The following is a 17,150-nucleotide window of genomic DNA, read 5'->3' as shown; positions in this document are numbered from 1 at the left end:
GATTTTATACATCGTACGATCATATCCGATCGTACTTCAAATCGAACGATTCGAACGATTTTATCAAAAAAAAATCTTTCGACTTAGCAAAACACACAGGAGGTCCCCCATAGGCGAAACAGCAATTCGGCAGGTTTAAGTTGGCAAAGTATTGAAGTCTAAGTTTTTTAAAGAGACAATAATTTGATTATCGAATGGTCGAATAGTCGAACGATTTCTATTCAGAATCGAAGTTGAAGTAAATTCGAAGTCGTGGTATCCTATTCGATAGTCGAAGTATCCAAAAAATTACTTTGAATTTCGAATTTTTTTACTTCGAAAATTCACTTTGACCCTTGATAAATCTGCATAGAGATAATTTCATGTTTTAAAGACATTCTTCACAAGCAAGATTTTTTGTGTTATAAAGTTTAAATCATAAAAAAAAGAATGTTAATAAACTGGCCCCTAAGGACCATGAAGAATGCTACACATATGTAAAATTTAGATTCTTTCCACATTTTTATCCATTTTATTTGTTCATGCTTTATACAATATGTATTCTCATCTTTTCTTTTGCTGTTTTTAAAATGTGAATTAAGCCATGGTAAAACTACACAAATTTAAATTTTGATAAATAGGCCTCTAATTGTGACATTCATTTATAAGGCCAGGGCAAACATTAATAATATGAGAGGCATTTAGTGGCTAGTGCTGCATGGATAGATTTGCCAGTTATGCAATAAACTAGGAATGAAGTGAGAAATCTAAAGGTAGAGCTACACAAGTGCAGGGCTGGATTTACATAGTGGGCGCCCCTAGGCCCACTACCATTCGTCGCCCCTGTCCCCTCCAGGGGGACAGGGGCAATGGGGATTGGTGCACAGGAAATCTAAAAAAAATTATTGTATCTCCAGCGCATCCCCAGTGCTTTTGAACCAATGTGGGTGTGATTGGGCAGCATGCCGCCCCCCTAAAATCCTGCTGCCCTAGGCCCGGGCCTAGGTGGCCTTTCCACAAATCCGGGCCTGCACAAGTGATATACTGCACTATGGTTGTATGTTGTGCACCATTGTTAAAAGCATTTTTGGGACATTACCTCTCCCCATTACACCTAAAGCCACTAAATGCAATGATCATGTAGCTTGGCTGTTAACTAGTACTTGGTATATCAGATATAAATAATAGCAATGTTATGTTGAGGCTTTAAGAAGCAGTAAAGGAAGCCATAGACGTAACAATTACAATCTTTCCTAAAAAAAATTGTTTTGTACAATAATATCAGTGCGTGTATGGCCACCTTAATGCATAATGAACTGGATAAATAAGTAGAGGTTCCAGACTACAATTTTTAAGATCAAATGACTGATCCTGGAAGAAACATTATGACTATGACATAGTTGAGATGCTTTGCCCTTGAGCCTAAGTCTGGTAATTCTTCAAAGGGATTTCTTCCTCTGGATTGATGTGCATGAGTGAGCATGTGATATCAATGGGAATGGGCCAATATGATAAGGATTCAGCTTCTGTGAAAACATGGCTTATGGTCTTTTTATACCTTTGTGTAATTGCAAAAACAGATTTGCTGCACATTTCCTATTCTGTATTAGAGGCACACCTATGGTATCTGTACCATAATTCATGGAACCTGAGGTTTTGCAGATATGGGTTTGCTTGTCATTTGGAACATCCTATTAAAACAGATAATTATTTCTGCCTCCAACATTGATCCATGCTGGGTTACTTTGCATCAAGTGCAAGGCCTTGTCTTATTATTAGAGATGAACAGCAAATCAGGAAATAATGATGTTTTGTTAACTCTGTTTTTCAAATTATTTAATCCAGACAGGACATTGAAGTAAAAGAGCATAACCCCATCCCTGATGTCATAGACTCACCCCTGAAATATCATCTGCCCTGCCCCAGCACAAAACAGAATCCTGGATTCAGTACATCCTTAATATTACATATAGGGAGGCCACCTGGTCAGGATTTGACCAGTCTAACCAGTAAATCACCACCAGCTAGGATCGGTATTACAAATTTACCAGCAATGTGCTACTCATTAAATTTATTACAACCTAGAAATCCCTCCCTTCTAGTCAGGCCCAGGTTTGTGGAGAGGCCACCAAGGCCCAGGACAAGGGCTGAATGCTGCCCAACCACACCACATTGGTTCACAAGCACTGGGGATGTGCAGGAGATACAAGGTTTTTTTTTAATTTCCTGTGCGCCAATCCCCATTGCTCCAGTCCCAATGATGGGGTGACGAACAACAGTGGGCCTAGGGGTGCCCACTATGTAAATCCGGCCCTGCTTCTAGTGATGTGCGGGTCGGGTGAAACCCAACCCAAACCCACCCTCCTGAGCCCGACTTCTGGGTTCCTTTTATAGACACGTGCCGCCCCGCCAATGATGTCACAAAAGGGGCAGGGCGAGTAGCTATAAAACCAGACGCCATCGGCAGTGTAAGGTGTGCGGGCAGGGAGAGCAGGAAAATCAGCTCGACCCGGACCCACCCGCCACCCACAAATGGGGGTGCGAGGTCGGCCCGAACCCACGGGTCCTGCGGGTATCGGGCCAGCCCGCACATCACAACTCCCTTCCCTGCAGTGCTGTAATTAGGCCCGGTTCCACCCTAGGCAATGGACCTAATTGTGCCCTCCCCCAGCTTATGGAAGTCACATCACATGCACAACGTCACTTCCACTACACATGTCACTTCTTCTATGAGTGACATAACATCTGTCAGAAACCACCTTCTGAGAGAGAGACTAGGAGAAAAAAGTTGCTACCTTAAAAGCTGAAGAGATGCGAGCAAGAATTGGAATCAAGTGAATATATCATAGATAGATAGATGTGTTTTTATAGATAATGAAAATGAATTGAATTAATTAGAGTACTACACTTAATATACAGTAATCAGTGACGGGAATGTATTACAGAGACATATATTTATATGTGCATCACCCATACCTCCCAACTCTCCCATTTCTAGAGGGACAGTCCCTCTTTTGACAGCTCAACCCACAGTCCTTCATTTGTACTGGAAAGTCCTGTTTTTCTCTGCACTGAACAGCCAGAAAAAGATACAATTGGGGCAAATTCACTAAGATTCGTAGTTGCGCCAGCATCCGCTTCGCCGCACTTCGCAAGGTGTATTATCGCCAGCGCTACGCAAATTCACTAAAATCCAAAGTTGCACTGAGGGGAAGCGTAAGGTTGCGAAGTTGCGCTAGCGTTAATTTGCCAAGCAAAGCGAAGTTACGCTAGCGATGCTTAATTTGCATAAGGTGCCATATTGAAGATACAATAGAGGTATATGTAGCATCACTACACAAGCCTGGGAAACCTTAAAAACAGCAAATAAAATGTTTATTTTGCCCTACACATGTGCCCACTGTATAGTTAAGGTGCCATGAGTTAGGAAATGTAGGGGGGAAGGAGGGTAGCCCCAAAATTTTTTTGAACTTTTTCAGTCTATCACCCATAAAAAAAGAAAAAGCGCCAGCGTTTTTTGGGACTTAGAAAAATGTTTAACTTTTTTTGAAGCAATCCCTATCTACTCTATTGCACTTCGCCTGGTCTGAGGTGGCGAAGGAAGTCTGGCATAAAAGGTAGCATTCAGAAAAATGCACGCATCAGTGAATTTGCTTAGTTACGTCCATTGCGCAAATTCGCCAGGTGTAAAGGTGCGAAGTAACACTAGCGAATTCACGCCAGTGTCCGTTAGTGAATCAGCGAATTAACGAAAAAGCGCTACACTAGCGAATTAACGCTAGCATTAGGCGCTTCGTCCTTTAGTGAATTTGCTCCAGAGTTTCTAACTTAATTGGCCTTTGGCAGAGAGCCCAGGACAGCCACAGCAGCTGATAAGGTACTTTTGTAACAATTTCGAGATAAAGAAATAAGTAATTGTAACAATATAAGATAACAGGTCCCTTGGGAAAAGTTAGACTCACAGCTTAAAAGGCAATTCACATTCATTAGCAAAACTGTAAGCAGTGTCGGACTGGGGTGCCAGGGGCCCACCAGAAAACCTAAGACCGTGGACCTTTCCAAACTATTATTTCTCCTCTACTCACTCAACCTCTTTATTCTCCTAGTCTTTTATATCTACTTACAATAGTCTCCCATTATTAAGCATTTTCCCCATAAAGAAATAGGGAATGACCATGAAATAGGCCCAATGTTTAGACGCAAGAGGCCCACTGACACCTGGGCCTACTGGGAGTTTTCCTGGTATCCCTGTGAGCCAGTCCGACACTGACTGTACGAACGGGAAAAAAACACAGAAATATGTTCAAACTTTCATAACCTGCCAAATTTTGTAGAATGAATATGGTAATTAGGGTGGCCACAAAAATGGCCAGGGTCAAACAAAATTTGCAGCGATACGTGCCGCCAACTTTATTGTCCCTCTTTTTATTTTCAAAATGTTGGAAGGTATGCATCTCTATAATTTGTTCTTACTCATTATCTATAAAACATCTACCTATCCATGTTATATTCACTTCATTCCAATTTGCGTCTCTTCAGTTGAAGCAACTTTTATTTTCGTATTCCCCCACCCCCACATCTAGGAACGCTGGTATTTCCCAAACTCGGAATCCCACCCAACTGTGTCGTTTTGGGTCACTGGTCTCAGACGATTTCTAACACGAAGGGGGTGGTCGTTTTGTAGAATGTATTTTACTGTGAATATACAATCTCGTTACGAATTAGGGAGACCCATGAATGACGTAGGCTCAAAAATCTGTATATAAATTATTTATTTCGATTTAAAAAAAAAAAGGAAGCTCGTCAGGCAGTAACGTAGACAGCTACCGCAGTCTCGTCTCCTGGGCAACCGATATGTAATCAGTAAGTGCGTCAGGGGGATGGTCCGCAAAATTCACCAAACGTTGGCGGGTTTTGAAACGAGTAGGCGGAGCGTGAAGCTCGGTGGCTTAGCTTCCGGGTTTGGTAGCGGTTGCCAGGGGAGGCCTGGCCCGCTGCATAGCAACGGAAAGCGGAGGGACGCTGTTGTGACTCACAGGGAGATGAAACCGGCTGGTGACTTCGGTAACTCAGTGTGGGGTAAGTGTGAGACACGGGCACAGGGTGGAAATCCAAAAGGGACGAAAATATGAGAGGAGAAGAAAGAACAGAGTGAACACAAAGGACAAAAAGTGGAAAGGGTTTGTATAAGAGGCGCTGGAGGGGAGGAAAGAGCAGAGGAGGCAACTAGAAGTGAGTGGACTGGGCAGAGGAAGAGCTGGATTCCAGTGTTGTGATACTATGTGTACAAAGTCATTCCTAATATGAATTTACATACATAAACTTGAGGGAGATGTCACCTATATTCTAGGAGCAATTTACACAGGCTGAATTATCAATGCTGTCTTCTCTTTCATTTTTTTGGGGGCCATACCCCTAATAATGTTGTTAAGTGCGCACTTTGTATATGTGCCTGCTGATTGGCTCTTTTCATATCTAGGGTCACTGGTTATACTTAGTTACGATCATTACTCTAGTCGTACCTCATTCTGTGTATTCTATGTCTGCTAAGCGCTGGTCATAGACTGCTTTATTAGTCTGGCAAGTCCTTATGATATTGCTAGTGTGAGATCAGGTAGATCCCAAGCCACTGTTCCATCACCTATAACGTCATGGGAAAACCAAAAAGGAAAATTTTGCTCACTTCTTATATAAAGCATGCGTACAATGAGATTTTGATTACATTATACATGTAAAGCAATAGAGCCTTCACACCAGGCCCGGACTGGCAATCTGTGGGTTCTGGCAAATGCCAGAGGGGCTGCTATAAGGTGCCATAGAAAGTCACTATTTAGTGGGCTGGTGGGGGTTGTTTGGGCCTCTGGGTGGGCTTATTGGGCCTCTGTGTAACTGAAATGCCAGGGCCTATTTTAATTTTCAGTCCGGACCTGCTTCGCACTTACCTATAAAAGAATGTGATCAATTATCCAGAATGCTTGGGACCTGGGGTATGCTGCATATTTTCTTTATGTGAAGCAGAGTGCTTTAAAGGAGACATTTTGTGTAAAAAAAAAAATATGAATGTACCAGTGCATTATACTCGTTTAGATATAGAAGAATTGTGCTTAAAAAGTAGTGTTTCAGGCTGATTTATTGACTATTTCTGATAAACCCTAATAATACCTCCCTTCTCTTCCACTTCCTGCTCCCTCAATTCCTAGGCTGTGCAGGGGAGCCGACGGCACTCAGGAAAATCCCGACCTGCACATCACTAGCACTCAGCTCACTGCACTGTAGGGCAGGAACCAATCTGCAGCTAGAAGGACCTGATAGGGAACTGAAGCCTGTCTTTGCTTGTGTGACTCCAGGACTGTGATTGGCTGTCCTCCTCCTACTGTGCTTCTGGCAGGGACTGTTAGTACATGCCCACCCTTCATTTGAAACAGGGACCAGAGAACATCTATAGGCAGCTCTAATAAAGGGGCTATTTTTAAAGATAATATTCATTTTTAGCACCATGTAAAAGCAACACCATATATTACTCATAATTGTCTGCAAAATTAGGGTTTTTGTCATTTATCCTGTACGTCTCCTTTTAAGGGAAAATATTCTCTACTTTCTGACATAAGCTTTTTGTAAAAAAAAAAAAAAAGTGCATAAACACTATCTGAAAAATAAATGTATAAATATTAACTCTTTATAACTCCTTATTAGAGCATGGACAGTCATGGACAACACACAAGGTTTTAGGGGCCTCATACTACAGGTGATGGTGATACTGCCCATAGAACACCTGCATAAATATTTTGTGTTTTACTTTTTAGAAAATGTGTAATGTGTGCAGAATGGTGGATAGTGTATGTAGAACTGAATCAAGCATCATAGTATTGACTTTTAGTTTAGAAATGAGAATTCTGTGTTTGAGCATACAAGCATTTATGTGAATACCTAAACATTTGTTGAGTAGGAAAAACTGCTTCTGCTGCATGTTCGAAAATACACCCATTTGGTCCCTATAGGGAACTGTACTGTATTTAATTTCAGTGCTGGAACTAGGGGTAGGCAGAACAGGCATGTGTTTAGGTGCAAAGGTGGGGGCAATGGGCACGTACCTCTTCTGCCTTCCCCTAGTCTGGACCCTTGTCCCCTCACCTCCCACTTGTCATGTAATCTTGGCCTGACACCATGCAGTTTAGCACCTTTAGTTTGTAAATCACCCTTAGCGCGAAGGGTTGGAGCAAAAATCAAGTCGTTTCAGCGACAAAGCTCAATAATATTGAATTTCTTAGACATAAAATGAAATATACCATGCATTTATTGCTTTTAACACTTCGAGTGGATTCCTTCAATACATGTTACTGGGACTAAACATTGCATGCACTAAAAATTAGGAAAGAGAGATAATCTAAATCTGCGCAAGGAGGAGCGTTACCTTATACTGAGCACCATTCTGCTGGAAAAACTTCTGATATAGTGGCTTTAAGCATTAATCCACGCACGTACACTTACAATAAGTACTGTTAAAGAGAAATAAGAAACGTGGCTCTAACAAGGGTTTTAGGGAAGTTTAAACCTGGTAAGGGTGATACAGTGCCCTTCTGTGTTGGTTTCAGTGCTTTGCAGTGAAGCCTTTGTGAGGATCAGGCGATAGATGAAGAAAAAGAGCACAATGATGCTTCTGTTAGAGCAGATGAATCGAGGGTTTTTTTTTTTTATATTTGTTCAAAGTGACATGCCTCACGTTCTAAAGGGTTTCTCTTTCCCTTATTTTCTGCTGTGGTGTATTCTCTTTGAAAACATTTCAGTCTAGTGGTTGCCCTGGTGATACTAAGCAGGAGTGTTGTTCTGTAATGTTTAGACTCCCATTGTTTGGAAGGAAAATACATTAAGCGGCACGGAGGTTCCTACTTCAAGCAGCAAGCATGCCTGCCTACCTACCAATGTTTTTCTTCATTGTATTGTCCATATAATTCCATCCCAGAACATGCATGAATGTTTCAGGCCAAGATCAAAGCACCTATCTTGCTTGACTAATATACAGTTTGAAGCTACTAGAAACTGACATTGAGAAAGGCATAATGAGAAATAGTGTCTAGTAATACACTTGTTTTGTTGTGGTGTTAAGTCATGTTAAACAATCTATATCTCCTCAGGTATGTAATCCGGCCTGCCACCCCTTACCCTGCAGTATTTACCTTCTACATATCGTTTACACTGCTTTGTGCAATATAACAGATATAAGTGTACAGTAACCTCTGTGAGCTGACAAGGAATCACCATGGCAGATCCTGGCGAAAACAAGAAAGATGAGGCAGACTACAAGAGGATGCACAGTTTTCCTTTAATTCGGGTAACCTTTTCTCTTCCCAGTATAGTTCTCCTGTCAAAAAGGTATAGACTGATTTAACACCTTAATTACCATGCCGCTCCATTAAACTTTTGGGGGTTTCAGGGCACAGTCCCACACTATAGCAATGGGATACGCATGGTTTGTTTGATAACTTAGAGGTGGTTGTTTTACCATGGGGTTTGTTAAATATTAACATTTATATTAACCCAAAATAAGTGGAAAGACTGCGTTCACACTTCTTGCTTTCTACACAGTGCTACGCAATATGTTGGCGCTATATAAACACATGTTAATAATAATAATAATAATAATAATCTGTTGCATTATATTAAAAAGCAATGTGAACTAAATGCAGTAGAATATGTAAGCAGTATTAAGGGGTTGATTCCACTAATTGCATCATTAAATGAGTTATGCTGCTAAGGTTGGCAGCTTTTAATGATATATTTACATGATGATTTCAGTAAATATTTGTAGCCTTTTCTTATTGTAGCAATATATTTTTAATTTTCACCTAATTGAAGTGTAGGTGTTATACTCTGAAAACTCAATGCACTTGTTTTAGAATAAAGTTATTCACAGCACCCCAGCAGGGACAGTTGATACAGTTTTGCAAAATTGTATTCTACTTTAATGACCTCGGAAAAGATGCCACGGTGAAAGTTTTAACTTAAAGTTTGCAAAAACATGATACAAATTACATAGTAACCAAGGCTGAAAAATACAAAAACATCAAGTGCAAACTTTTTCCCCCCCAAATAAAGCCTACCTGACAGCTTCTTGAACCAGAGGAAGGTGAAAAACCCATCTGCAGCCTGTCCAAATTTAATTTTTTGGGGAAATCAATCAAGCCAATCTCTGGATCAGCTATGTACCAAGAGTTAATTGCAGTAACCTTGTATTTTTTTGTTTTAGATTCAATCCCTTTCTGATTATAAATTATTTGCTGGTACAACTAATTCGAGAAGATAATTCTGCAGTTTCACACCTCTCACTGTAAATATTCCTTATATTTCCTTAAAAGTAAAATATACACCATTTTGACATGAGCTTATTTAGATGGGCTTATATAGAAAGGTATATAAACAGTATCTGAACTGCCAGATATAAATGCATTTTTTTACACAGACATACATGAATCCACAGATTGAAGGAAACCATGATAACATCAACAAGCTATTTCCCAAAATCCCTTATGACAGTGTAATGCAACCACTCCTTCACTTTATTCCGTTATAAATTGGCCTGGGTGTCTCTCTGCTTACCAAAGTGGGTAATGCACATATTCTCTGCAAAGCAAAGGGACAACAAATACACATGTTTTCAATAAAACTAGGTGAGGGAGGGGGTTATATTACAGCCAGAGTCTGGGGAGGGATGAACAGACAAACACACATACAAAATATAATGGATTCCTTTCAATCTGTGGAATTGGTTTTGTCTGTGTAAAAAATGCAATACATTTATTTCTAGAAGTTAAGATAGTGTTTATGCACCTTTTCTACATAAGCCCAAATGAATAAGCCCACATCAATGGGGGCTATATTTTCCTTTTCAGATGAAAACTCTTTCCTTTAATTTAAAACAATGCATTTGAATCTGCTGGAAATCATTCTCAAGACATCACCAAATCTATAGTTATCCATCAGACTTAACAATTCATCACTCCTAAGACTGTGTATTCACTTCTTTAAAGTGCAGTTGTGAAGACCTTTACACCACAATGACCGCATTTAAGCATGGTTTGGCATTGTGCATGCTAATGTAAGGCTTGTGTACAGCCACTTTCCCCTAAAATACCCATGCTACTCATAAATAGTTCTTGTGGACAGAAATGTCTAAATGTCAAGTACATTTGGGCATACAGGGCCAGATTTAGTTAGATGAGGAAGACGTATCTCCTTATTCAATTCCAGATTCCCCAAAAAATCCCATAAAGCCAGCTGCAATTCAGTAAGAAAAACTCTGTTGTCTGAACTGTAATCTTTATTCTCCATGTGATATTCAATGGCTCCTGAACACTGACAATGCAAAAGCTATATATATATATGCTGCGCTAGTTAAATTTAAAAAATAAAGTATTAAAACAAAGAAAAATCTGGAACTGAATGAGGATGTTTTTTCTCTTTGAGGCGTTTTCACATGATAATCCGTAAAATAATTTTTTCTCAGTGATTTTAGATTATATTTTAGTTTATTTGATATTGTACCTGCAGTCAGACCTATGGATCAATTCCTTCTGTGAGCATTCTTCTGCTTACTGCTTCTTGGATGTCAGCATATACTCCATCACATTCTGCAACTCTTAGGCCATCAGATGTGAGTTAAGCACACAACTTAGAACTAACCTGTCCTGACATCCTATATATACACTTATCTTTCAGCAAACAGATATGCCAGAAGAAATGCGTGTAGAAACGATGGAGCTGTGTGTTACAGCCTGTGAAAAATTTGCAAGTAATAATGAGGTAAAGTATCTATTCCAGATTCATTAGATATGCCTTGCCTGAACATGCTTTTACCTGTTGTTTTAAAGCTATACTGACTCGTTCCTATAAAAATCATAGGAACGTATCGGTATAAAGTAAATGCTGCACAAGGAATCGTTTCCCTCAAAGCCCCGCCCGTAAAGCCAACCCCGCAAAAGAAAAGCATGTTTTAGTAAATGTGTTTTTAGGTGTATACGGTCCTTTCAATAAACAGACAAATATGCTGCTGATAATTATTATTTAAAAGGCTGAAAGGAAATAATAACAACAATCCCAGAGCTGCATATTTTGGAAAGCTTTACCATTTCCTAAATGATCATGGATGTTTTTTTGGTACTGTTATAAGTTACTTCACTCCTTAACGGGCTTCTGTTTGGTTCCGCATAGCTATGTCTGAGATTAACAGGGCACAGGACTTGGAGAGATTGGACTATGAATAGGAGAGACCTGAATAGCAATATTAGTAACAAAAAGTAGCAATAACAATACATTTGTAGCCTTACATAGTATTTGGTTTTTAGATGTGGTCAGTGACCCCTATTTGAAAGCTGGAAAGAGTCAGAAGAAAAAGACAAGTAATAAAAAGAAATATACAAAATAAATAATAAAGAGCTATTGAAAAGTTGCCTAGAATTCGCCATTTCATAACAAGTTGAAGATGAACCACTCCTTTAATTTCAGTTAGCTCCTTCTGTGCATGTAAGCATAATAGTCTCTTGTCATGACAAATGAGGAAACATTTTTTAACCTGTTTTATAATCTGCCTTGGCTATTTTTTCCACTTCGCAGAGTGCAGCAAAGATGATAAAAGAGACAATGGACAAGAAGTTTGGCTCCTCCTGGCATGTGGTTATCGGAGAGGGGTTTGGATTTGAGATAACTCATGAAGTCAAGAACCTCCTTTACATGTTCTTTGGAGGCAGCTTGGCAATCTGTGTGTGGAAATGTTCATGATGGACCCTGATACAGGACAACAATTTCAATTCCTCAGTTTCTCTCCTTCTACTCAGGATGTGCTGCTGGAAGGCCTTGCTCAGGAAAGAGTCATTGGCTGGGCTCTACATGAAAATATCTCAATGTCTTTTTGGGCTTTTGAAAGTGACCACACTAAAATACTTTTTGGGAAAGAGTGTCAGCAACAGGTTGCATGTCGCTCTGGCAATGATTATTTACTGTAAACGTTAAAGCTGTTGGTCCTTAAGTAATATATTAGCCCTTGCAATATATTGTTCGCAAAAGTTTGCAAACAATCAGACATGCCAAACTGGCCAAATCCAGCCTTTAATTCCCTTTTCTTATCCTTGACCCTCAGACACTTTTTTAATACAAAATAAGTTTATGCACAGGGCTTTACCGTCCTATTGGCACTGCAACTCTGGTCTCCCAAATAGCATTTTATTTTATCGCCGCTACTTCACTATCTCTGCTTTACATTTTCCCTATCACTTTCTTCGTACTGAGTTCCTCAGTTCCACTATGATAGTATTGAGGGTAAACCCCTTTTACTTTCATCTGTGCCACTACTTTTCTATATCATATTTTGGTATTTAAGCCGTTTCTTTTGCTTTATTCTGTACTATATTTACTGATTTCCGCCTTCTCTCCCATCCTCTCATCTTGTTCTCATCCTTTTGCTCTCGTGTTCCAACACAGATACAGTTTTCTATTGCTCACCTTTTGCTCACCATTTTGACGTAGTCTTACATCATAGTTTATCCACAAGCCATAAATAATAGATCAGGAGTTTTAGGAAACCACAGAGAAGCCTGCCAACAACCAGCCCTTAAATTTTCTTGTTCACTGGCGGAAATGTGAAGCCATGTTTCTAGGAAGGATTTTATACTCTGTTGGGACATAAAGGAAGCTGTTTTTTTAATTTTAACTCTGGTTATAAAATAGTTTGCTCTAATTGTCATTAATAAAATTCCTTGGATTTTTAAAAAAGTGATATTATACTTAGTTTTGTGGATTGGTCAGAAAATATGTGCTTAAGTGCTTGAAAAGTATTGAAAGCAAGGTAGGGTTCTCTATAATTGATTCCTTTTAAAAGTAAAAGCAATAATACCAGAATTAGAGGTTTTGGAGTTTTTTCAGGAAGCCACTGGAAATGCCATAGGAAACTGTGCTGAATATGAAACAGGAGCCAGTTGTACCAACAAAAGCAAAAACTTCAGAAATGTACCATGATTTTTAGAATATGTTTTCCCCTCAAATACATATTTTTGCAACAAAGGCTTAAATCCTGTATAGTTTTCACTAGAGATCATCACAAAGTAGTTTTGCATCGCTAACAGGAACAGAAATGAATATGAATTAAAAAATGATTTTCTATATAACTAAAAAAGAAGCAAGAAAAATAATGTTGCAGGAGAATTGCTGTGTATGAGGCATTATGCTCAGTAGGACTGTCACAGATGGAAGAGACGTGCCATTACATGAGGATCTTATGGAAGTGAGCTTATCAATAGGCACCTTCAATTTTAGTCATCTTGAGGCTTTAAGATAGACCAGAGCTGTCCTACATTTTTTGCTTTTTAACAAGCAATGATGTTGAATGTTTAAGCCCCAGACAGTAAAGATCTTTGAGGGCTGGAGTTTAACAGTCCTGATAAATTTAGCATAATTGATCATCATCAGTCAGTCATAAATTATGGCAGATTTTTTTTTCAAGCAGGTTTTTCAAATGAAGATAAAACACTTTGAGGCATATTTAAAGGGGTGTTTCACTTTTAAGTTACATTTCAGTATGTATAGTTACATGATGGTTAATTTTAAGCAACTTTTCAATTGTCCTTTATTTTTTATTTTGTATAGTTTTTAATTATTTGCCATTTTTTTTTCTTCAGATGAGGGTCACTGACCCCATCTATACCAGCAACCATTGCAACCAGATTGCTGAAATTGCAAACTGGAGAGCTGCTGAATTAAAAGCTAAATAATCCAATAACCACATATTCTTAAAAATGAAAACCAACTGCAAGTTTTTTCAGTATCACTCTCTACATCAGTGATCCCCAACCTGTAGCTTGCGAGCAACATGTTGCTCTCCAACCACTTGGATGTTGCGCTCAGGGTCCTCAAAGGAGGTGCTTATTTTTGAATTCTGATCTTGAAAGCAAGTTTTAATTGCATAAAAACGAAGTATAGTGCCAAGTAAAGCCTCTTGTAGGCTGCCAGTCCGCATAGGGGCTACCAAATAGCCAATCACAGCCCTTATTTGGCACCCTAAGGGACTTTTTCATGCTTGTGTTGCTCCCCAACTCTTTTTACATTTGAATGTGGCTCACGGGTAAAAAAGGTTGGGGACCCCTGCTCTACATCATACTAAAAGTTAATTCCAAAAGTGAACATCCCCTTTAACAAAATTAGAATTTGTGAGGGTTTAGAGGTTTTTCTCTGCTTCAAATGAACTAAAAATGTTTGTTTATTTATTTAAAAAAAATCAAAATATAGAAAAACTTGTATACCTCAAATTTGTGAGTTTACAATTTCAAAAAACTCAAATTGAATAATTAAAATTTTGCCTGGCAGCAGTCAGCTGCCTTTGACTTCTACATGATCTTGAAAGCTGTCGGATGCCGAAGTTTTGCATACTGTTTTTTGAGGTTTTTTTCTTTATCAATACTTGATTTGAAGTTATAATTTGAGTTTGTGAATTTTCACCCAAATAAACTTTGAATCAGGGTAATTAAAATGTGCGCGTTGATAAATCATCCCCTTTATATAGGTTTCACTGGGGATAAAAGCAATGTGTTTGGTCAGATGTAAAAACTTTCCATTCTATTTGATAGTTTATAGGAGAGGAGCAGAAGAAAGACAGCTGCAAAGCAGATCAAGAGAGCTAGAGGCAGCTCCAAAATATTGCCTTGAATGCCTAAAGTCAGTTGTGTAAATAGCAGGCTTCAGTGGTGTTTAGTAAATGTTCTGTTAATTTGAAGTTTTACCATCAGAGTGAAATGACAATTGCTTGGAGCTTCTGTACTTCCAGCCTCAGTTATACAGGACTCTGACTTGGTCAGAATGACCCAGATCTTCGTTTACCTACTGCCGCTTATCTCGCCTGAAATATCTGGAAACGACACTGGCTCCAGAAATGGTGTCAGCATGACCTGGACACTGAACTGAGCAAAGGAATCTCTTACAGCTGATGCTTTTTAAACTGGAGGTGTAATACACTGAATATCTCGTATAGTTTATCATTTGAAAACGACTGACCACATTTTGCAGCATGCCTTCATTCGTTTTGTAGTTTGCTTGATATAATGGAACGGAACCTTCTAACCCCCTCCCCAAAAATGTATGCTACTTAACTAGGCTTGGCACAGACACAATTATATGTGGCAAAATGATGTGAGCTTCCAAAACTTGATTGGGAATTACTCTATTATAGAAATGCTGATCTGACTCCCACCACAACAGAACGGTTAGTTTATGCTCTCCACAAGTGGAAAATTTGGGCAAGGAGTGTAGTATACCCTTTAAATCCACCAAGATTTTTGTACTGATGGCCCCAAGAAGAGTGTGACCAGTCGACAGTTAGTAATCCTATCCACATACTGCCCTCGCTGTGCTTCAAAACCTAGTGGGTATATTTCAGCCTTTAAGGTATTTCTTGTAAAAATCAGTAGATGCAAAACGGCCCAGGAAGTTTAGAATTAGAAGTCACCTTCCTTGAAGAATAGGCAAAATTTCCTTTCAACAAGACATTTTACAGCATTAGTTTAGCCGCAGCCATCCTACTGACTCAAGAATTGAATGACTCTTAGCTGCATACGAAAGGCTGGTGATTTTCACCAAAGGGGCTGTTAATAAATACTAACTTACTAGGGTGTCCAAACTTGCACATGCCACACTTATTACAGGAATGGGACCTTTTATCCAGAAAGCTCAGAATTATGGAAAAGATGTCTCCCATAGACTCAAAATCAAAATTGTAAAAATTATTTCCTTTTTCTCTCTAATAATACAACAGCCAAACTAAGATATAATTGATCCTTATTGGAAGCAAAAACAGTCTATTGGGTTTTTTTAGGGGGTTATTTATCAAGTTCCAAATTTATCTCAGTATTTCTAGTATAAAAGTTCGAGCAACTCCGAATACCCAATGGACCTTATTTATGAAGGAAAAAGCCTGAAAAAATAGGGTCAGGCAAACCTGGAGCTTTCCCCAAAAACTCTGAATTGTTCCGAGTTTTTTGCGCCAAAACCCGGAAATCGTTGGATATCGGTATGGACATCAGCGCAGACAATGGAACCTTACCCATTGACTTATACAGGACCTCGAGGGTTTCGGATTCAGAGTTTTTAGACCATCGGAAATCGTGAATCTCGAAAAATTCTTCGTTTTTTTTTTTTTTTTTGCTCCAAAAACTACGAATTATTCAAGGTTTGGATATCCAGAGCTTGATAAATAACCCACTTAATGTTTACATGATTTTCTAGTAGACTTAGGGGCACTTTAACCTAGGGTCGAATATTGAGGGTTAATTAACCCTTGATATTTGACCGTCGAATTAAAATCCTTTGACTTCGAATATCGAAGTCGAAGGATTTACCGCTATTCCTACGATCGAAGGAATAATCGAACGATTCGAAGGATTTTAATCCATCAATCGAAGGATATTCCTTCGATCAGAAAATTGTTAGGAAACCTATGGGGACCTTCCCTATAGGCTAACATTGGCCTCGGTAGGTTTTAGTGGCGAACTAGGGGGTCAAATAATTTTTTAAAGAGACAGTACTTCGACTATCGAATAGTCGAACGATTTTTAGTTCGAATTGTTCAATTCGAAGGTCGAAGTAGCCCATTCGATGGTCGAAGTAGCCATAAAAAACATTCGAAATTCGAACTATTTTTCCTCTATTCCTTCACTCAAGCTAAGTAAATGGGCACCTTAAGGTATGAAGATCCAAATTACAGATCCATCATCCAAAAAACTCCCTTTGTACTTCCCCTCTCATTTAAAATTCATGAAATCAAATATAATTGTGCTTTCACATTTGCAAATATGTTGTTTTTAACAGACTGCTGCAGTAGTTTACTACTTTTCACAAAATTGACTAAATGTGTAATTTTGCAAGGGGTGCTCCAACCTTTTCCTTAAAACTGTATATGTATATATAAAAGAAAAGCTATTTGAATACATTTGTAAAATATTAATTGGTTTCTAAATGTTTCTTGTAATATCCATGTTACTCTGAGCTCATGATGTCCTTTTGTCTGTGCCAAATATGACCTGAGAGAAAAACTTGGCTGTAGTTACAATTATTGATTGCCCTGGTGTTACACTCCTTTTTTTTGTTGAGCAATATCTTTTGGAAATCCCAATGAAAAACCTGATAACTTTACCCCT

The 17,150-nt window shown here is 38.9% G+C and overlaps 1 protein-coding gene across 3 annotated transcripts; it reads left to right on the top strand.

Annotated features, from left to right (window-relative positions):
• The first annotated feature begins 4,849 nt into the window (after window positions 1–4,849).
• Window positions 4,850–12,741, top strand: dnal4.L (dynein axonemal light chain 4 L homeolog). 3 transcript variants are annotated; one of them, XM_018258823.2, is made up of 4 exons: window positions 4,850–5,058; window positions 8,112–8,308; window positions 10,693–10,776; window positions 11,587–12,741. In XM_018258823.2, the coding sequence occupies exons 2-4, from the start codon at window positions 8,237–8,239 to the stop codon at window positions 11,749–11,751; spliced, it is 321 nt and encodes a 106-aa protein (XP_018114312.1). In that variant the 5' UTR covers window positions 4,850–5,058; window positions 8,112–8,236; the 3' UTR covers window positions 11,752–12,741. The 3 variants fall into 3 exon arrangements, with proteins under 3 accessions (XP_018114312.1, XP_018114313.1, XP_018114315.1); XM_018258824.2 differs by lacking the exon at window positions 4,850–5,058 and adding an exon at window positions 5,075–5,211; XM_018258826.2 differs by lacking the exon at window positions 4,850–5,058 and adding an exon at window positions 5,077–5,159.
• The last annotated feature ends 4,409 nt before the right edge of the window (window positions 12,742–17,150 follow it).

The sequence above is a fragment of the Xenopus laevis genome, chromosome 4L, assembly GCF_017654675.1.
Source record: "Xenopus laevis strain J_2021 chromosome 4L, Xenopus_laevis_v10.1, whole genome shotgun sequence".
NCBI lineage: Eukaryota > Metazoa > Chordata > Amphibia > Anura > Pipidae > Xenopus > Xenopus laevis.
Note: the sequence above shows the minus strand (reverse complement) of the source record. Positions and strands in the feature narration are given on the sequence as shown.